The sequence below is a fragment of the Notolepis coatsorum genome (genome assembly GCF_963971535.1).
Source record: "Notolepis coatsorum genome assembly, chromosome: 6".
In the NCBI taxonomy this organism is placed as follows: domain Eukaryota; kingdom Metazoa; phylum Chordata; class Actinopteri; order Aulopiformes; family Paralepididae; genus Notolepis; species Notolepis coatsorum.
In genome coordinates this window covers 18,112,367-18,135,491 of record NC_140170.1, presented here as the reverse complement: position 1 = coordinate 18,135,491, position 23,125 = coordinate 18,112,367, and the positions used below count along the sequence as shown (strand labels likewise).

The window sequence follows — 23,125 nt, the reverse complement described above, 5'->3', positions numbered from 1 at the left end:
TATTATCGGACGATATTGGCATTGAAATGTGATATCGGAGATTATCGGTTTTCAATTTATTTATTTTTTACATTTATTTAACCTTTATTTACCCAGGCAAGCAAGCAAGAACAAATTCTGATTTAATTTATTGTCAAAAGTATGCATAATGTTGTGTTAATTCCACAACAAGAGATATGTAATGTTAATTACCTGAAATTATTCCGTTTTGGGGGGGGGGGGACCCTGCATATATCGGTAGCGGTTGATATAACAGATTAACAGTCAACGCGGTTTCATTGCTGGGTTAAGTACTTCTATTCTATTCACATAATACGCTTACTTCATATATCTACTCCATTCACATATATGCCTACCACTTGTATCTATTGCTATGTCCGCCTACTACAATCTCATGAGCTGTCTAACGCCTGTCCCGTCTCCCTGTCTTCCTATGACTTGCTGTCCTGGAGTGTTGACCGGAGTGTTGGACGTCCCGTGACGAAGGCCGGGAGATTGCGACCCCCTCTGCGTGCCCCCCTGTCTTCGGAGGTCTCGTAGTGGTGACCGGAGTGCCGGATGTCCCGCGATGATGTCGGGGAGTTCGCGACCCTCTCTGCGCCACCCCCCTTCCCCCTGTCTCCGGCTGTCCCTGAGCAACGACCGGAGTGTTGAATGTCCCGTGACTAAGACGGGGAGGACGTGACCCTCTTGCGCCGCCCCTGTGCCTCAAATAGATCCGCTATCAACTCTATCTTTAATCTTTCAAAATGTTCAGTTGCTATCGCTATTAGCTCTATCTTTAATTTTTCAAAATGTACAGTTGCTATTGCATGCACTCATCTGTGTTTCACCACACACATGAGTGCATGCTTACCAACTGTCCGTCTGCAACACTACTATCACCGACATCTAAGAAGGGAGATCCCCCCTTGAACGGCCCTTCTAAGGTTTCTCTCCTCCACATTGCCTGTGGAGCTTTTTTCCCTATTGTTAGGTTTTAGTGAGTTTTTCCTTACCTTCGCGTGGGGTATGTCTGGGAGTGCTTGCATTCTTTCATTTATTTGCATTCATCTAAAAAATGTTTGGACCCTATGGTGTTCTTGTTCTGTTCTTGACTTATTGTTATGTTGTCTTCTTGACTTGTTTAAAGAAGACCTGTACGGCCCATGGGGACATTAACGTGTGTTGTCGGGCCCTATAAATAAATTTGATTTGATTTGATATGGGTATCGGAAATTAAGAGTTGGACAATATCGGTATAGGTAAAAAAGCCAATATCGAACATCCCTAATTTATTCCCAACTGTATTTGACCAGGGACCAGCCATATACAGGAGGGTCTACCAGCTAGTGCAAGACAGTCAGAGAGTAATGAAACACATGGCCATTTAGTTTACTTTCCATCCATCAGACTCTTCAACAATGTATGTGAAAATACCACACTTTGTTATGGTAAAACAAATAGATTGAGGCTTCATGGAAAGAAAGAGGAGGGAAAGCTGTGGACACAAAGACATACAACTGTGCTGCAACAGAGGAAGGACAAGAAGAGAAAAGAAAGACAAGAAAAAGAAAAGTAACATACTGATATCCTGATGGTCTGTGGGCTCCTCCTTCAGCCCAGTGGACATATCCATGGGTGGGTCTAGCGTGTCCTGAGCCTCCTCTTTCTTAATCATCAGTAGGTCACTGGGTGGATCTGGAACAGAGGGAGACAGAAACTAAGTATTTACAGTGGCATGAAAAAGTATTTGCCCACTTTCTGATTTCCTATGTAATTACAGATTTGTCAAAATTAATGCTTTAACTCTGGAGATTAATTTAAATTATTTAAAGCGGTAAATGTATCTAGATTAATCTATGGAGTGAAATCTTTTCAATATAATATAAGAAAGCGGTCTAGCTGAGTCAATGTTGATGCATTTGTTGAACATTTGTATTTCACAGGAGAGAAACTGTATTCAAAGAAATCTATTAAAATAGTCTTTGAATCTAAATATCCTTTTTGTGTTGATTTTACATTAATTCCATTTACTCAAGTAAATATCTGTTACACGCTTCGGTCTTAAGTAGAAAAATACGATTTTTAATCTAGATTCATTACAGAAAATTGTGAGATTAATTAGTAAAAAAAAATTTATCTATTGACAGAACTAGTAATTACATATTTGTCAAAATATGTTTTTTTTATATCTTTATACAAAATCTAAGACAGGATGTAATTGAGTCCTGAGCCTCTTCTTTCATGATTGATAGGACGTTGGAGGTAGATCTGGGGCAGAGAGAGACGGCAACTAATGAAATACTCCAGTATTTACAGTACATTTGAAAAATTATTATATTTATGTATATACCGAACTGTATTTAAAATCAAACATACTTCCCTTTCCTCCATTACATTTATTAAAATATATGAAAGAAAATTGGTAACTTAACAGGCAGCAAATCAGAACAAGCGAAGCAAGACTACCGACTCCTTTAGATAATAATAATAATACATCACAGTTAGAACCACTTCTATCAGCTTAGTCCTCCTGGTTGCAAATAATTCAATCCAACAGGGGAACAGGACAAAGGTGTTCCATTTATAAAAGATACCAGAATAAAGTGCTCCAAATGGTTAGGCTAAATGTGAACAAGAGTTTGATCAAATGAAAGAATGAGAGGAGAGAAAGCTATGGAGACAAAGACTGAGACATACAAACATGCTGGAGCAGAGGAAGGAGAAGACTAAATCAAGATAAGAGAAAGAAACAACATACTGATCTTCTGGTGGTCTGTGGGCTCCTCCTTCATCTTTATCTCTTGCTCTTCTTCTTTAATAACCAGTAGGTCTCTGGGTGGATCTGGGACAGAGGGAAACACAACTCAACATACTAGTCTTTATTTACTTCTGGGTCTGGAGCAGGGGTGTAAAAAGTACCCAGAAATTATACTTAAGTGAAAGTATGGCTACAGTCTCAAAGTATTATTCAAGTAAAAGTCAAGAGTATCTGGCTTAAAAACACACTTGAGTAAAAGTAAAAAAAAGTTCCTACTTTTAAATGTACTTGAGTACTAAAAAGTAAAAGTAAAAACTTTTTTTCTGACTGTCTATTCTTCTGATAGCAGGTGTTTAATCAAAGATCCCCGCTTTCTAGTCTTGCACAAGGACCAATCAGCATGGGTGGGTTCATTTTCAATTGATGGGGATTTGATTGGCTGTTTTTAAATAAAGTGCAGCCGCAGGATTAATAATGTTAATGTTAGTTCGGCCAGAGAAACAAATATACTAATTAAAATGGTTGGACCTGCGAGATTTGTACTTTGTAGGTCTGCATTTTAAATGTAAGGAGTAAAGAGTATGTTTATTTTCTCTGAAATGTAATTGAGTAAAAGGTACAAGTATACAAACCGAATAAAGTACAAATCCCCCAAAACAGTACTTAGGTATTGTAACAAAGTACAATTACTCAAGTACTTTACACCCCTGGTCTGGAGTCTAAAGTGTCTTCAGTAGGAGGTCTTGTTCTGACTTACAGAGGTCCTGCTGCTCCGATTCCTCCTTCATTCTAGCAGGTGTGATCTTGGACGTCTTCTACTGGAACTGGAGTTTTGCTACAACAAGGATACATGTAAAACGTTTAGTAGACCATTTAGGCCTAATGCCACAATCTAAATCGGATGTTCTTCTTCAGACAAGAATATTCTTGAAAAATGTCACTCAGATCACATAGTGAAGCCCTGAGCTTAAGTACTGCTGACTTGCTACTGGGAGCTGGGACTAATGTTAGGGAGCAGGAGGAAGAGGCTACTGGGAGCTGGGAATAATGTTAGGAAGCAGGAGGAAGAGGCTACTGGGAGCTGGGAATAATGTTAGGAAGCAGGAGGAAGAGGCTACTGGGAGCTGGGACTAATGTTAGGAAGCAGGAGGAAGAGGCTACTGGGAGCTGGGAATAATGTTAGGAAGCAGGAGGAAGAGGCTACTGGGAGCTGGGAATAAAGTTAGGAAGCAGGAGGAAGAGGCTACTGGGAGCTGGGAATAATGTTAGGAAGCAGGAGGAAGAGGCTACTGGGAGCTGGGAGTAATGTTAGGAAGCAGGAAGAAAAGGCTACTGGGAGCTGGGAATAAAGTTAGGAAGCAGGAGGAAGAGGCTACTGGGAGCTGGGAATAATGTTAGGAAGCAGGAGGAAGAGGCTACTGGGAGCTGGGAATAATGTTAGGAAGCAGGAGGAAGAGGCTACTGGGAGCTGGGAATAATGTTAGGGAGCAGGAGGAAGAGGCTACTGGCACCCTGGGAATAATGTTAGGAAGCAGGAGGAAGAGGCTACTGGGAGCTGGGAATAATGTTAGGAAGCAGGAGGAAGAGGCTACTGGGAGCTGGGAATGATGTTAGGGAGCAGGAGGAAGAGGCTACTGGGAGCTGGGAATAATGTTAGGAAGCAGGAGGAAGAGGCTACTGGGAGCTGGGAATAATGTTAGGAAGCAGGAGGAAGAGGCTACTGGGAGCTGGGAATAATGTTAGGAAGCAGGAGGAAGAGGCTACTGGGAGCTGGGAATAATGTTAGGAAGCAGGAGGAAGAGGCTACTGGGAGCTGGGAATAATGTTAGGGAGCAGGAGGAAGAGGCTACTGGCACCCTGGGAATAATGTTAGGAAGCAGGAGGAAGAGGCTACTGGGAGCTGGGAATAATGTTAGGGAGCAGGAGGAAGAGGCTACTGGGAGCTGGGAATAATGTTAGGAAGCAGGAGGAAGAGGCTACTGGGAGCTGGGAATAATGTTAGGGAGCAGGAGGAAGAGGCTACTGGGAGCTGGGAATAATGTTAGGAAGCAGGAGGAAGAGGCTACTGGCACCCTGGCTGATTTGTGGGATGTTTCTGACTAATTAATGCAATTAACCAAAACAGTCAATTACAATTCAATAAAAAAAACTGTATTAGTCCCGCAAGGGGCAATTTAAAGCATGATACGGCAAACAGCTGTATTTCTATATTCAAGACAAAACAGGACAAAACAGGGACAAGAGACATACATGACACTTCAAAGTAGGGGTGGACGGTATGGTCTAAAATTTATATCACGGTATAATTTGAAGCATAGACGGTAACGGTATATATCACGTAGGGCTGGGCGATATGGCCTAAATATGATATCACGATATTTTCTGACCTTTCGGCGATACACATCACAATGTTTTTCTTTTTTACCCCAAACGATTCATTATGAGGCTTACCAAGACAGTATTTGAGTTTGCAAGCTAACATTAAAGACAAAATAAAATACCCATGCATTTAGCATTTTTATATTATATATTAGATTTAGATTATTGGATTATTAGATTATAATATATTGCATATATTTAGCAATGAGATATTATATGATTTAGATATGAAATATGATGAATTGAAAATGGGGGACCCTGATGTAAACAAGACAAAAGTCTTTCTCTGGTCTGCATCCCCTTAACAATTGTATGTATTGAGCTGTACTGTACCCATTCTGCAATATGTTAATAAAGTTTTAAATCAATCAATCAATCAATAGCATTTTAGCATTTTTATGAAACTACTGTATATTTGTATGTCTCTAAATGTTTTGATGAATTGAAAATGGAGGACCCTTATGTAAAAAAAGCCGAAAGTCTTTTTCTGGTCTTCATCCTCCTGTACTGTATTGTACCCATTCTGCAATATGTTAATAAAGTTTTCATTCATTCATTCTGACTGACAACAGAATATTTTTGATTGACAGTCGAGTCTGCCAATTACGTCACACCGCTTGCACCCGCCCTGCTGTTCTTAGCACCAATCGGCAAGCGCCATTAGTTTTTGACTTCCTGAATGTCCGGTGTGCTGACATCAACAAAGCTACTTACATTAGCTCCCCGCAACCGACTAGTAGGAAACCAGTGCACCACAGGATGACTAAATGAGCCATAATGATTTTACCTCAACGAATGTTATAATAAAAGCCTTTCCATACATCTATCCGATTGAAAACTTTATTAACAGACCGCTGAATGGGCATATCTCAACACAGGCTGAGATATGAACGAGTAACGTGTGGACCAGATTGATGCGACACAATCCTATTGGGCAAAACATCACGATATCCACGATACGTTGAAAAAGTGTATTGTTAATGAACTGTACCCGATATTTATATAATATCGTCATATCGCCCAGCCCTAATATCACGGTATCAGTGTTTCCGTTAGAATAATTTTTTTTGCCTGATAGGCAGGCTATATAAAGAATGACATCCTCAAAGAATGTAGATTTATAATATTTTAACTTAAAACTAGGCTACTTTTGCGTATACAGTCATTATATAACAAATAAAATAAGTCCTGAGTCGAGACTCCGTGCTGCTCCCAACGAATCCCAATAGTATGCAACTGCAGAGCCGCAGAGCAGGGGCGATTTCAGGTCCGGTCACAGGCCCGCTCAACAGCGCCCCCCACCCAACGGCTGAATTGCCAATGGCTGAATTGGAGTATTGCACTGTGCAGGCACAGCGGCCCGCTCTGCGGCTCTGCAGCTGCATGCTTCTCGCAAAATCCAGCATCAAGCTCCTGCTGCCCAGCCGCCAGAACACTACACATATCATTATGTTCACAGCAAACTGTAGTTGATCACCAGGTATGTTTTATTAACGTAGAATAATTCATATAAGAAAAACGATAGGGAAATCTCTTACCTTTCTCCACTGGTTAAAAATGCCAGGAACTGAAATTTAAACTTGCTGTGCGCCGTGGTGATGCGTTTATTATGAAATGACAATTGCGTGTTGACACGCCCACTGCGCGAAGCCTCCTAAATAACTTTTTCCAGTGTGCACATATCTATTATCTATGACTAATTCTATCTATTTTTAGGGGCAAATGCGAGTGAAATAGTCGCGCTGTGGTTACATGACGTCATTGCTATTTTAGAGCTGCTCTACCGGTTACAAGGTATAGTCAAAATCCATACCGTAGAGCAAATTCATACCGTTTATACCGTATACCGTTTATACCGTCCACCCCTACTTCAAAGCACAAGAGACATGACACTGCCAGAACGGGATCCCTACACTGTTGATCTGTCAGTCCAATAAATAAATAGATTCGGTCAGTATAAAAAAGTGCACTTTCAAAACTATCAAAATCAAGGGGTCAGGGCCCTACAGTGCGACCATATTGCTCGCATATGCCCCTAGAAATATGTGTGCGCGAACCGGAAAAATAACTTGCACGGTGTGCGAGTGAAGATTACAGCCTCAGTCGTCCTTTTTTTTCTCCACTGATAATCGTTCAAAAACTACAAGTCCCACATTGCACTCAGGCCAACGGTCCAGAGTGACGTGACTTGTTAAAAAAGATAATAAAAAATGAAATTACCAATCGGAAGCTCTCATTTTCTTGTTTACTTCCTGAAAGTCCACCATTGCAATAGGAGAGTTTTCCGAGACAGTAACTTATTCTAGTCTTACCAATAGACTTTAGAACACCTAGATGTATCGATAGCAATAGTAATATAACGTTAATGCAACAAAACGAATGCCATGCTTTGTTAATCATAACGTTGATGCAGTAGCGTATGTCGTTGTGTTGGCTGTAACGGACATGAGAATAACACTGTACAATGGCTGCACGATTTTGGGAAATAATCTAATTGCGATTTTTCTGACAGATATTGCGATTACATTTGAGATTATAATAAAAAAAAATATATAAGCAGCCCCACAGAGGTCTATTGTAAAATGCGGCTTGGATCTGGCCTACGCGGTGGGCCTTTTCAGGACACCGAGCCTGAAAATATAAATTTTTACCTGGGAATCGATACCGGTACCTTTTTTTCTGTATTTTACTCTCCCTCTCTGAAGTCGAAACTTCACAACACACAATCTAAAAGCCCTTACCTCCCTCTCCCAAACCGATCTTGTATCTCAATGGGACTTCCTGGTTAAATTTTTTTTATTAAAAAAAAAAAAAAAAAAAATCGTTAAATTTTTTTTGCGATTTGATAATTGCATCATTCCAAATCGCGCTTTCGATTAAAAATCGATTAATCGTGCAGTCCTACTGTGTACACATTAAAATTACGATAATCGATTCTAACATTTTCAAATCGATGCAGTTGAATTTTCCCTTAGGATCGATGCATTGTTACACCCCTACACCAAAGTCACTGGCCCACTGTGTATGTGTGTACAGCTAACTTGGCTAGCGTTATCAACAGCAGAGGTGGGTGCAGGCGGTGTGACGTAATTGGCAGAATCGACTATCAATCAATGATACCCGACACGCAAACTCATAAACAATGTTTCTGTACTGGAGGTGTACAGTATTTCAATAGGCAACCCTGAAAGGATTATTTTTCTAGAAGAGCAACATTAGCCAAAACATAGGCATTGTATGCATAAAAGGGGCAAAAGTAGGGCTGGGCGATAAAATTATAAATATCGCGATATATTTTAATAATCGATAGAGAAAAAATATATATCTGGAGGAAAATTTTTTTTACCTGCAACAGGGCAGTTTTAAAACCAGAGACAGTGGACAGACTTGTCTTTCTTGCCTGCAACTTAAAGTAATGGCTTTGCTTGTCCAAATGACAATACTGACCAAATTGAGATTTATTTGTCTCTTTTATTTAGTTTGCTTTCTAATTTAAAATACAGTTTGAAACCGTCTGTACACAGTAGGCTACAGTATGTGTGCTAGCAGAGCTAGTCTCCAGTCGCGAGTCACGGTGCACATGTGCTGTGGTTTGTCCACCAAAAAAGCGCCGAAAGATAGAAAAGAAACTAGCAGAGCCAGACCTATTCAACTCCCCTGGAGCCACAGCCAGCAGAGAAGCTCGTTTACTTTCGCTTTTAAACCAGCTGCAGCCTGAGAACTGGAGTGTGAGGGGATGTAACACTAAAGATGGCGGCAACGACAAAGAATTGCTGCAAAATAAACATAAATCTGTTAAAAAATATATATATATAATATAACAATTTCGATAATTATCGATATCGAGTGATATAACATTATCATATTGTTATCGCGATATCATTTTTGGCCATATCGCCCAGCCCTAGGCAAAAGCTAAAGTTAAGTGACTGTTTGTAGCAGTAGTTTGATTTGATAGGGACAGCACATGTTAACACTTTGAATGCCAGCCACGACATAACACGTGTTTGCAGCCCGCCCCCTGAATGCCCAGCACGACAATTAGCGTGATTTTTTTTTTATTAGCGTTCTGAATTTATATTTCATCAACCGAGTCTACCGTTGGGAAACCAGCCCCATCAGGAGCTAAGGCTGAGCCCGAACGTTTGAACGTTCGTTCGTTACGCTGACATTCGGACTTTAATTAATGGGTTCGAACGTTCGGTGAAAAAAAAATAAAGGAGGCGCACGGGGTTGAAGCGATGTGAAGAGGCGGCGCTCGGCTCAACCAGTATGGTCTGCCGGGCTGTAGCTGGATACTATTGTCTCAACCAGAGCTCTCAACCAATGCAATAGAACAATTTTGATTGACAGGCGATTCTGCCAATTACGTCACACCGCTTGCACCCGCCTCTGCTGTTACCACCAATCGGCAAGCGTTTTCGTTTTTTACTTCCGGCAATGCCGCCATTGATCCGCTTGCAAGAAGCACAACAGATTTACCGTAGCTAATACGTTAGCTCCCCGCCGAGAACGTAGATGAGGATGACCAAACGTGTCATAATGATTTTACTGCAACGAATGTTATTGTTGTAGCCAATTTAATGATTTTCTGTTTTTGTATTACTGTATGAAGGCACCGTGTCATCATGAAAGTGTTGACCAATTAGCAGGCAGTGGGCTCAGGAGGCGGGGCTCATGTGTGCTCAAGTGCAATCTATATGTATGGGTTCACAGATGTGCAGCGGCAGGGAATTTGGGTAATATTCACAGGGAAGCCACACTATCTGAGTTTATTTTGTATGCTTATATTTGTCCACACAGCAAGTAGTAATAAAACACTCTCAACAGTGACCAAGGAGAAGACATAATTTATTATCAACAAGTAGGCCTGCCGCAATAAGCAATAAATCGATTAATCGGCGCAATAATTCAAATGAATGCAATGATTTTGACGGGCGCGATTAATTGCTATTTGCGCGTTTGTTTTAATGAGGCGGAACCAGTACCCCTTGTCAGTCACTCTCTGTGTGGGGGGCCGCTGGCCTTACTACAGAGTACAGCACGGGAGCTCCGTGGGGCACTAGCAACGCCACATAGCTTAACTACATTTCTCAATAGTGTTGCTCCTTTTAACCAAGTAGTGTTCTTTGTAGTGTAGCTATTTTTAGACCCAAGTAGTTACTCGCTACTGCCCAGAGAAACTGGACTGCTAAATAAAGATTAAAGATCTAGCGTTGATGCTATCAACATTAGCTAAATAGCTAACAAACGAAATACAACGTATAGCATAGCTAGCTACAACACAGAATAACGTTAATACAATTACATGCATCATTGTTTACAATGAACGGGTGGGGCTAGTCAAAGGACTGGACACGGGGACAAGTTAAACATGAATTAATTTATTATAACAGGTAGTTTCGAGTCGTGCCTACGCACCACAGGGCTACTATTCTATTATATACGGCTTTGGCGCTTCCTCCTCATCGTTGATTGCCTGTAGTAGCTGCATCTAACGTTAGTAGCTAACGTTAAAACTAACCTAAAGTTAGTTGTTCACCAACAATCTCAACATTTGTTTTATTATTAGCTCAAAAACACAGAACCGGACGAGACAAGTTGTCCGCTCAATACGTTCTGCTAGGATAATAACAACAATACTTCCGCTCCGGACCGGTGGGTGGGTTTCAAAATAAAAGTCTAAAACACCGGAAAAGATTTTTATTTTGTACAGCGTTTTCCTCCACGAGTATTCGAGTACATCATGTGATCAATCGATCTGGATTATTTTTGCCCATCCCTAGTTTATCCTGTGCTGAAGTCTCCATTACAATAGAGATAGTATATATTTTGGTGTTTATTTGATTATTGTTTCACTGCCTTTTTATTTATTACGTTTCCACAGTTTTTTCCTCATACTTTATTAACATTTTGTACATGGTACCGCAAGGTACATTAATAATAAATGTACATTTTAAAAGGATGATACAAAAAGCCAGACAGAGGGCTTGTTTCCAGTTTCAGTTTGTTTTATAATAAACAATCAAACTGAGAATTTTTTTATTTAGGATATTTAAAATATCCTCCAATGTTAAATAAAGGTTTATTGCACTTTGAAACGGTTTCCTTGCATTATTATGCTATTATTATATTAGTAAAAAAAAGAAAAAAAAGGTTAATTGAAAACTTTTGGGAAATACATTTCTCAAAAAAAAAATCTCTCAAAACCGCAATAATATCGCTTATCGCAATATTTTCTGGGACAATTAATCGCCCAGCAAAATGTGTTATCGTGACAGGCCTATCAACAAGCATCACGCGTAGGAAAGAGCTTCACCCAGTATTCCCTCACTGGCAACATTTTCTTGTTAGGTTGCCCTTACACAAGTAAAAAGATAAGCTTCTAAACAAGATTGTTTTCAAAGACGGACAGATACGGAAGGACTCAAGGAACAGCGGCCCTTTTCATTGACGTTTTCTGCCGATTCAACCACGATATCAACAACACGGAACAGCACATCAAAGAAATTACGGTGAGACGGATTCATGAATGAATGTAATAAAGTTGTGGAAGGAGTCGCCTCGCGCAGATGGATAAAGGCAAATCCTACCATGAATTCTATATAAAATTTCCGCCTATTGCTTGACATTGTAAACATGAGTAGCGTGGGGAATCAGGAAATTAACGTCGAAATGGAGGCAGCTGTCAATCAAGATGAAACAGACAATGAACTTGGCAAAAGGCTTTCTAAGCCCACATTTAAAGCTTTGGAAACGAAGATCATGTTGTTAAATAAAGAAAGGAACTTTGGACTGAAACAATTGTGTAAAATAGCTAAAGAGTTGGATCAAATGATGTGCTCAAATGAAAATATTTCCGTCATGCAAATTAAGCACGACACACTGTGGAAGTTGGTTGGTGAAACTACCCGGGTACATGAATCACTAAAACCTCTATTACCCGACGACGAAATGTGTAAACAAACAGAATGTGCAGGTGACCTTGAAACCAATGTTAATCAAATCATGGACAAAATGGAGCAATGGGTGTGTGCTAATAGGGAGCAGTGCATGCCCACACAAGTTGATGACAATGATTACGAATTAAATTATGTGCCCAATGCAACTGAGGGTGTGGTTGACACAAAGAACAATGCTGTTTCAAGTACAAATGAGGTTCTGAATAACAACGGTTCAAATAACAATGCTGCGTCCTATGCAAACGAGGGTCTTGATAATGATGGTTCAAACGTCAACTTTGTGTCAAATGAAAACGATGAGGTGAATAGTGTTGGGCCAGATGACAGTGTTTCCAATACGGGTCAATCAAGGGTGTCACGTGGTAGTTCTACCCGACACTCAATGTCATCAAACATTTCCGCATCCATATTGGCACAGGCCGAGGTGGCGGCACTTGTGGTATTGGAAATGGCATTAAAAGAAAGCCATGAAGTGGAAGCCCAGGAGGCACAAATAAGGAAAAGACGACAATTGCTGCAAATACAAAGTCAAATTGCTGCCCAGACAGCTAAGGTAAATGTTCTCAGGAACAGAGGGTCTGACATTGAAAGCAGAGTTACAGATGGAATGGAACTCTTATGCATCAAAAGAAAAGGCTGTTCTCAACCCCTCTGCTGTACAATTCATTCCATCAATGTCGGATTGTCATGTCAGCTATCCACCAATAAGAGGGAATGAACCTGCAATGACAATTGATGCACAGCCAGTGGATTCAGCACAGCAATACAGATTTCCGCCAACAGGAGGCAGCAAACCTGCAGGACCAACTCAATCACACCAAAAGCTATCTAAACAGCCCAGCACTGTAGCCTCTCGGCACAAGGAAATCAGTTCTCACGGAACCAAAATAAAACCAAGTGCCTTCACTGCAAGCATGCCACAGCGATCTCAACACCTACCTCCTACTGTGTGTTCACCGCAGCAACCCAGTCAAAGCAGTGAGGACCAAGGCAATATCCTCACGATCATGCAGAAGCTAAATGACATTACAGCATTACTTGTGCAACAGCAAGTTTCCTTATCATTACCCCCCAGGGATATACCAATCTTTGATGGAAACCCTTTTGAATACAACACATTCATTAGAGCCTTTGAACATGGAGTGGAAGGAAAGGTTGTTAATAGTGTGGACTGCTTGTACTACCTGGAGCAGTACACTAGAGGGCAACCTAAAGAGCTGGTAAAGAGCTGTCAACATATGCCATCCGACAGGGAGTATCACAAGGCAAGAACTCTTCTGCATGAACGTTTTGGAAATGAGCAGAAAATAGCCACTGCGTATATGGAGAGAGCGTTTGGATGGGTACCTATAAAATCAGAGGATATCAAGGCTTTGCAAGCATTTTCGCTGTTTCTACGCATCTGTTGTAATGCCATGGAAGACATCAGCTATATGTCTGAGATGAACATGCCATCAAACCTACGGGCAATAATTATGAAGCTACCTTACAAACTCAGGGACAGATGGAGAAACATCGCTTTTGAATACCAGGAGAGACACCATCGTCAAGCAGGTTTCAGTGAAGTTGTCACATTCATTGAAAGACAAGTGTCTATCGCATCTGACCCACTGTACGGGGACATTCTAGACAATGTTGTCTCAATGTCAAAATTAAAGATTGGAAACAAATCTTCACAAGGACGCCTGCAGGAGAGAGGAAGCAGTTTTGCTACGTTTGTGGCACCCGTTGAGTTTGACAAACCAATACGAGAATCCTGTCTGCTATGTGAAGAGGGTCACAGTGTGGAAACATGTTTTAAAATGGAGAAGAAGCGGCATTGTGAGAAAATAGACTTTCTAAAAAGAAAGGGTGCTTGCTTTGGATGTTTACATGTCGGGCACATAAGTTCACAGTGCCATAGTAGGTTGTTTTGTAAAATATGTAACCTAAGACATCCTACCATTCTCCATATTCATGAAAGGGAATGGCAAGAACTAAGATCACGACAAGATGGCACGCGAGATGAAAACGGAATGAGTCAAGTCACCACTCCCAAAACTTGTGGCCACATAGGGGCCGGAGCACAAAATTGCGTCTTGTCTATTGTACCTGTCAAAATCAAGGCAAAGAAAGGTAATACAGTCTTAGAAACCTATGCATTCTTAGACCCCGGCAGTTCATCCACCTTCTGCTCTGAGCAACTCATGAGGAAGCTCAACTTGACAGGAAGGAGCACTAGATTCCTGATGAAAACAATGAACCAAGAAAACTTCGTCAACAGTCAAGTCATTTCAGGACTGGAGGTTGCAGCACTAAACAGCAACACCTACATTGAATTACCTGATGTGTACACCCAACACAAGATGCCTGTGACTCGCTCTAACATCCCGCGACAGGACTTATATGCTTGGCCATATTTAAACACTGTGGAAATTCCTGCTATTGACGCTGACGTGGAGTTGTTGATAGGAACTAACACTCCAGACGCAATGGAGCCATGGGAAGTGATAAACAGCAGGGGTAAAGGACCTTACGCTGTTAAAACTCTGTTGGGATGGGTTGTTAACGGACCATTGAGAGAAGGCGGTGACGGTGGGATTGGCTGCCCCACGGTCACAGCCAACCGCATTTCCATTGCTCAGATAGAAGAATTGTTGGTTGAACAATACAACCATGACTTCAATGAGAAATCAACAGCAGACAAGCCAGAAATGTCCATAGAAGATCTCAAGTTCATGCAAATTGTCAACACTTCAGCCGAACTAAAGAATGGACATTACTGCTTGCCATTGCCTTTTAGAGAGGACAATGTTGTTATGCCCAACAACCGCCACCTTGCTGAGCAAAGAGTCCTCGGCCTAAAAAGGAAATTAAATAAAAACCCTATCTTCAAAGAAGAATATACTAACTTTCTCAATAACGTCATAAGCAACGGCTATGCGGAGAGAGTGCCAGAGCACCAGTTGGAAGGAAAAGAGGGAAAGGTGTGGTATATCCCTCACCACGGGGTACACCATCCTAAAAAGAAAGACTTGCGAGTGGTTTTCGACTGTACAGCAAGCTACAAGGGAGTGTCACTTAACACCAAGCTACTCCAGGGACCCGACTTGACAAATTCCCTGCTTGGAGTTCTCACAAGGTTTCGCCTAGACTCTGTAGCAATTATGGCTGATGTAAAGGCTATGTACCATCAAGTCCACGTGGCAAAGCGGGACGTGGATTTCCTTCGCTTCCTCTGGTGGCCAGGAGGTGATCTAACACAGCCACTCACTGAATACAGAATGATTGTACACCTGTTTGGTGCAGTATCATCACCCAGCTGTGCTAGCTTTGCCCTCAGGAAAACGGCTGAAGACAACAAAGCAGACTTCCCAGTCCACGTAACGGATACCATCCAGCACAACTTCTATGTGGACGACTGCCTGAAATCTGTGTCCTCAGAGGCAGAAGCCATATCCCTGGTTACAGACCTTACCGCCGTATGCCAGTTGAGAGGTTTCCAATTGTTGAAGTGGATGAGCAACAGCAGATCTGTGTTGGAAACCATTGATGTTGAAAAAAGAGCCAAGAACGTAAAGGAACTGGACTTCGCCAGGGACAGCCTTCCTGTCGAGAGAACCCTAGGACTGCAGTGGTGTGCAGAAACTGACACTTTTAGGTTCAAAATGTCAGTTCAGGACAGACCATTCACAAGGCGAGGTCTTTTGTCTGTCGTCAGCTCAGTCTACGACCCTATTGGGTTTCTAGCACCCTTCACATTACCTGCCAAGATGTTGCTACAAACTTTATGTAAATTGGACTACAGTTGGGATGAGCGTATTCCTCAAAAGTATCAGTTACAATGGGTGGGGTGGCTAGAGGATTTGAAAAGACTCAGCACCTTTAGTGTGCCAAGATGCTTTCAACCCAAAGATTTTGGACAGCTCACAGGTGCCAGATTACACCACTTCTCTGACGCCAGCGAGAATGGCTATGGCACAGTTTCCTACTTGAGCGCTGCAAAACAATAACGAGAAGGTTCACCTGTCTTTTGTTCTAGGAAAAGCACGGGTTGCTCCTTTAAAGAGTGTGACAATTCCAAGGATGGAACTGACAGCTGCAGTACTGGCAGCAAGAATTGACAGGCTCCTGATATCAGAGTTACAACTGGAATTGGAAAACTCGACCTTCTGGACAGACAGCACAACGGTGTTAAAATACATCAGAAATGAAACAAAGCGCTTTCACACCTTTGTTGCTAATCGGATTGCTGCTATCAGAGAAGCTACAGATATCTCACAGTGGAGGTACGTTGACACAAAACGGAACCCAGCAGACGAGGCCTCCCGCGGGGTGAAAGTTGAACACATTCTCACCTGCAGTAGATGGATCCACGGCCCGGAGTTCCTTTTCAAAAGTGAGGAAGAATGGCCTGTTAACATGTTGGATACAAGTTCCATCAACAGTGATGACCCAGAGGTCAGAGGAGAGGCCTCAGTTAACGCTGTCATCATCAACAGCGCACCACAAGCAACAAATCAGCTGATAACTTACTTCTCCTCATGGAACAAACTTAAGACCTCAGTTGCGTGGTTTCTTCAGCTAAGGAAGACGCTGCAGGTGCTGCTTCAAAGGAGAAAAGAACTACAAGCTGCTCTGTGCAGCACCGAGTTTGACATAACTCACAAGAACAAAGTGGAAGAGGACATGAAGAGTTTCAGAGCCACAATGGGTGGTCACACCTTATGTCCTGAAGACATCAACACTGCAGAAAGAGCCATCATTCAATACTGTCAAATGGACAAGTTCAGTGATGAAATCACTGCTTTAAAAGAAGGAACATCTGGAGTAAAGAAAGGCAGCCACATTTGCAGACTTGATCCAGTACTGGATCATGGACTTTTGAGAGTGGGAGGAAGACTTAGCAAAGGAGCAATGCCCGATGACATAAAACATCCAGTCATTCTTGCTAAAGGTCAACACATCACCACTCTCATCTTACGCCACATGCATGAACAGCTGGGACACTGTGGAAGGAACCACCTGCTTTCGGGACTTCGCAGACGGTACTGGATCACCAAAGCAAATGCGGCTGCCAGAAAAGTACTCAACTCCTGCGTTGTCTGTCGACGAAACAGAGGAAAGCTGGGCGAGCAAAAAATGGCAGATTTACCAAAGGAAAGGTTGCAAGCTGACTTTCCACCGTTCACAAATGTCGGCATAGACTATTTTGGACCATTTGAGGTAAAGAGAGGCCGTGGCCTCATCAAACGATACAGAGTTATTTTCACATGCATGGCCAGCCGGGCAGTCCATTTGGAAATGGCCTACTCATTGGACACCAGTTCTTGCATTAACGCCATACGCAGATTCATTTCTAGAAGAGGCCAAGTGTCACACATTAAGTCCGACAACGGCACCAACTTTGTTGGGGCAGAACGTGAGCTGAGAGAAGCTTTAACTCACCTAAACCAAGAGAAAATATCAAACTCACTACTTCACCTTGGAGTAAAGTGGAGTTTCAACACTCCTGCTGCATCTCATCATGGAGGAGTGTGGGAAAGGGTCATTCGCATGGTCAGGAAGGTGTTGACTTCTGTTCTTCACCAACAACATTTAGACGATGAAGGATTACAAACATTCCTGTGTGAAGTAGAGGCCATATTGAACGACCGTCCCATTACGAACGCCTCAGAGGATCCAAATGACCTTGAACCTTTGACCCCGAATCACATTCTTCTGTTAAAGGGCAAACCTTCCCTACCACCAGGGCTCTTCAGCAAAATTGATTCTTATTCCAAACGTCGATGGAGGCAAGTTCAATTCCTCTCCAACCTCTTTTGGCACCGGTGGGTTCGAGAATATGTACCACTGTTACAGGAGAGACAACGATGGACAAAGGACAAGAGGAACTTTGCCACAGGGGACATCATCATGATTGCAGACTCTAATGCCCCTCGTGGATCCTGGCTGTTGGGCAAGGTACTGCAGACCTTTCCTGACAGACATGGACTTGTGCGATCCGTGAAAGTTCAAACCAAATATAACATTCTGGAGCGACCAATCACCAAGATCTGTCTTCTTTTGGAAGCTGATTAGATTAGTAACCATTTTTTCCCTTTGGACATAGGAGAAGTTTCCATGATCATAAAGATCTACTTTCTATTGGACACTGAGTAGACTGAAGCCACTTTTCTATTACTGGGGGTACTAACCCTACTGGATTACACGAACTTTATGAACTACATGACTTTTGAACTATTGCCAAGATCTGTCTTCTTTTGGAAGCTAATTATATGATCATCTGTTTTTTCCTGCAGACTGCATGAGCTTTGAGCACTACGAGTTAAATATCAACGCGGACTACGCACTTGGCTACAACCACTTGCATGCATTGAATTGTTATATGTTTATATAGTATCAATTGGGGCCCGGAGTGTTGTAGCCAATTTAATGATTTTCTGTTTTTGTATTACTGTATGAAGGCACTGTGTCATCATGAAAGTGTTGACCAATTAGCAGGCAGTGGGCTCAGGAGGCGGGGCTCATGTGTGCTCAAGTGCAATCTAAATGTATGGGTTCACAGGTGTGCAGCGGCAGGGAATTTGGGTAATATTCACAGGGAAGCCACACTATCTTTTTACCGTGCTCGTTTGTTTGTTTTCAGTTACTTTGCGTACATTTTTGAGTTTATTTTGTATGCTTATATTTGTCCACACAGCAAGTAGTAATAAAACACTCTCAACAGTGACCAAGGAGAAGACATCATTTATTATCAACAAGCATCACGCGTAGGAAAGAGCTTCACCCAGTATTCCCTCACTGGCAACATTTTCTTGTTAGGTTGCCCTTACAGTTATAATAAAACAAAGCCTTTCTATACATGCGTCTGATTGAAAACTTTATTAACAGATTGCAGAATGGGTACAACTCAGGGCTCTTATGAGGAACGGAAGCCCAAGGGGACGGCTGGGGCGCAGGGTAAGTGGGAGCACCATGGTTGACCGATGCCCAGGACGGGCGCGCATCCGTGGGGTAAGACGGCCGGTGAGAGCGCGGCACGGAGCCAATGGCAGTGACATGATGGGAATAGCCAGACTCTGAGGACGAGTGCTTGCTACTTGCTATGTTTGGGTAAATAATATGCTGATGTTATTGAACGTGTAACACTAACTATATAACGTTAATGCCACAAAATGAATGCCTTTGTTTATCTAGCCCCTTACGTGACTGCGGTGTGCAAGGGCTATTGTTTATCATAAGTAGTAACTTTGATGCAGTAGCTTGTTTATTTTCTTCTGAGTGCTTTGTTTAATTACATGTTTACATGAACAGCCACCACTGTAAACATGTTTTTCACCAATAGACTATGCAATGCCGCCCTCCGTAGGATCTATAATACAATAAAAGAAATATGATTAAATTCTCTTTTTTAAAATCTTATCAAAACGTTTTTTCATTTAAATTTTTTTTTAAAACGAACGTTCGAACGTTCGTTCGATAAACCCTGGCAAACGTTCGAACCCTAAAAACAGGGTTCGGGGACAGCCTTATCAGGAGCTCAGATGTGAAAAAAGCGCCCCCTATCGTCTCCCAGATGGTAATGCACCCTTTTGGAATAGGGATGTCCCGATCACGTTTTTTTGCTCCCAATCCGATCCCGATCATGTGATTTTGAGTATCTACCGATACCGATATTTCCCGATCCAAAAAAAAAAAAAAAAAAACAGAGCAGAAGAATTTTGCCAAAACAAACCAATAGTATCCAGCTGCAGAACGGCAGACCAGCAACACTCAGACCCAACCGATTTAATTATACATCGATTTTTGGAATGGCGATCAGGAATTGGAATAATCTTTTTGGATACCATCTGATCTCAGGTAAGGAATCTATTTTACCAGTCTTAGGATAATCAGACCCGTTTTCACGGAGATATAAGCTTTTCCCCTATGTGTCATATGGCTGTTTGGCTGTGCGAGCGATCAGGAAATATATCAGATCAGATATCAGATCGCGGCCCCAGCGTGCATACGTACACATATACTATCGATAATCTAGCGTTTATTTGAAAACGATTCATAAATAGGCTGAAAATTTGAACGTTTTTTGTGTATTCTAGAATATTCCGTTTATGGAATATTTTTATTTTCCTTGAAAACGAGGGCTTTTCAAGATGCTATAAAACGGAAATGAACCGATAAAAGAACAATCCGCTTCGACAATGTAGACTGGAAAATGAGTAATTGATAAGCGACGGGCAGATTAGACACAGCCATAATTTAAAACATAGATTAGGCGATATTAATTAACGGTATCTTTTTTCGGTACTTTAGTCTCAAGAAATTTTATTTACCTACGTCAGTCGTGAAAAAAAAATCCAAACTTCAAATAACTACAATTTCAACAGTTTTCGGCTTGCCATTGCTCCGACTGCTTTGTTGTTGAATCAAGTCAAATCATAGGTAAGCATATATTGTGCGTGTGAACGTTGACATGAAAAGAAAAAAGGTTAAAATAAAATAAAAAAATATATATATTTTTTTTCTGTATCTCACTTGAATCGATACTCTGTAGTACCGACGTGTTTCGGTTCGGTACCTCAAAAGTACCGAATTCGGTACCGATCCCTAATATTGACACTAACATTGAAGTGGATGGTGGGGATTCAAGCACTAAATCGTGCGCCCCCTGCTGGGCACTGAAAGTGTTAATGAACATCAAGTACAAAATACAAAATGTAAACATGCAGGGTTGTAGCAAGAGCTAATTTACACCAGGAGACAGCAAAACTCTTTCAATAAATAAATAGCCTGCTTAGGGTAAAAGCATGGTGACAATCAATGATAAAAACAACAATAAAAACAAGAAACAAGTTACATAAACTAAATCAGATTAAAAATCACAGTTCTGGTTAGGCCTGCCACGATAACACATTTTGCTGGGCGATTAATTGCCCCCGAAAATATCGCGATAAGCGATATTATTGCGACCGGTTAGAGAATTTTTTTTTTTGGAGAAATTTATTTCCCAAAACTTTTATTTTGAAGCCCACCGCTCCGTCTTTTCCGGTGTTTTAGACTTTTATTTTGAAGCCCACCGACCGGACCGGAAGTATTGTTGCGATTATCAGGTACTTTGGGTACCAGAAAAGTCACGTGAAACACTGCAGACCACTGATTGGTCAGAATAGAGACGCGTCTCTAGGATTTCATAAGCATTATGTTTGCAGCAGGCACAAGTGCAATAAACAAAGGATACAGTCACTGTGTATTCTGCCTCATTTATTGATTAAACAAAACCGACATCAACACAATTTGCCACCGAGCGGAGAGTTTAGTCTCGCAAAAAGATCGCTGACTTGTTAAGGCTTGTTGTTAGGTTAGGTGCTAATGTTGTGCTAGCGTTTTAGCATGGCTATCGTACATAGCGTGATCAATATAACTCGCTATTGATTGTTTGTATGAGTAACGTTAATGCTAGTAGAATAGACACAACGTGAGGTAATCACCATCCATTTTAAACCGGTTATTACCTAATGCTAACGTTAGCAAATAGACGCGACTGGTAACGTTAACGCTTGTAGAATAGACACAATGAGAGGTAACGTTAGCGTTAGCAGAATAGACACAACGAGGGTCTCGTTAATGTTGTTATTGATTGATTGAAAACTGTGTTTACTCTGTTTGTATGAGTAACGTTAATGCTAGTAGAATAGAAAGCCAGCGGCCCGCCTCCCAACACGGACAGTGACTGACAAGGGGCACTGGGTCCGCCTCATTAAAACAAACGCGCAAATAGCAATTAATCGCGCCCGTCAAAATCATTGCATTCATTTTAATTATCGCGGCAATTAATCGATTTATTGCTTATCGCGGCAGGCCTAGTTCTGGTTTGCCTTAAGATGCAGTTTAAGATGAGTCTTGAACATGGATTATGTGGGGCACTCTCTAATCACAACTGGTAGGCTATTCCAGTAGTTACCACCTTAACACTTTCAGTGCCCAGCAGGGGGCGCACATTTAGTGCTTGAATGCCCACCATCCACTTCAATGTTAACGTTAATATCGCCTAATCTATGTTTTAAATTATGGCTATGTGTCTAATCTGCCCGTCGCTCATCAATGACTCATTTCCAGTCAACATTGTCGATTGTTGAGGGGGGCGCTAGTGAGCGGTGAATGGAGTAGTCGCATTTTTCTGAGCTCCCTCCTCAACTTCTAATTTTGTATAAAAAACACACGTTTATGTAACAGTTTGCTTGAAAAAGTATCAACAGACTAAATATAACACTACCGCCGTGGAAAGTTGAGATTATATGGAATTTACCGATGGGAAGGGGCCAAACAAACAAAAAAGGCAACCGGAGCTGGCAAACGATACGTTAGATAATGTACAAAATAAACGTATTCCGCTAATAGACGTCGCTCTTTTATTTTGAAACCCCCCAGAAAGGAAGTCATTGCTCTCGTTATCTGCTTGAGTGTCCGGTTAGCTCCGTTAGCGTGCAGTAGTTAGTAGTATATCAATACCAGCCATTGGATTACGGTTTTCTAAATTGGGGAGGCTTTTAATCGTCAAGGTAAGAGGATTTTAAGTCATGGTATCCATAAACTTCAATCGGTTCGGATCCTTTGAATGAATGAGAATGTAAACAAACACGGCTTCACGTAGGAATCACTGACTGCGCTCAGAGAGGAGTCGTTCGGCAAAAAATAGTTCAGAGTATATCTGCTTAGAAAACATAATTGTCGAATTCAATTATTTTTAATTTCTCCACGTGGTAAATACATAGGTCACAACATGTTTACAGGAACGTTTTAGAGTTGTATTTGGAGTGTATTTCGTGACTGTAGGGCACTGTAGGGAACGTCAGGCTCAAACCCTCCCCCACTTCCAGTGATGAAGCCAAGCTACGCTAACAGAGCGACTGTTCCCTAAGCTAAATGCATGCACAGAGACAAAAAAGGTATGCATCTTCTTGTCTAACTCCAGGGAAGATGTTAAATAAGCTAATTTCCCAAAATGTTGGAGTTTTCCTTTAACAATTGTGTGTATTGAGCCGTATTGTATTGTACCCAT

At 41.6% G+C, this 23,125-nt stretch overlaps 1 protein-coding gene across 1 annotated transcript in view; it reads right to left on the bottom strand.

Moving 5' to 3' along the window:
• LOC311229399 (uncharacterized protein) overlaps positions 1-23,125 on the bottom strand; it is a gene marked incomplete at its 3' end in the record, with an annotated part of 160,086 nt that overhangs the window by 129,887 nt on the left and 7,074 nt on the right. Inside the window, exons 2-4 of the mRNA XM_084315483.1 lie at positions 3,501-3,578; positions 2,744-2,827; positions 1,567-1,680 (exon numbers count right to left, since the gene is read on the bottom strand). Of these exons, the coding sequence (XP_084171609.1) occupies positions 1,567-1,680; positions 2,744-2,827; positions 3,501-3,531 (229 nt within the window). The 5' untranslated portion in view covers positions 3,532-3,578. The remainder of the gene's footprint in view (positions 1-1,566; positions 1,681-2,743; positions 2,828-3,500; positions 3,579-23,125) is intronic.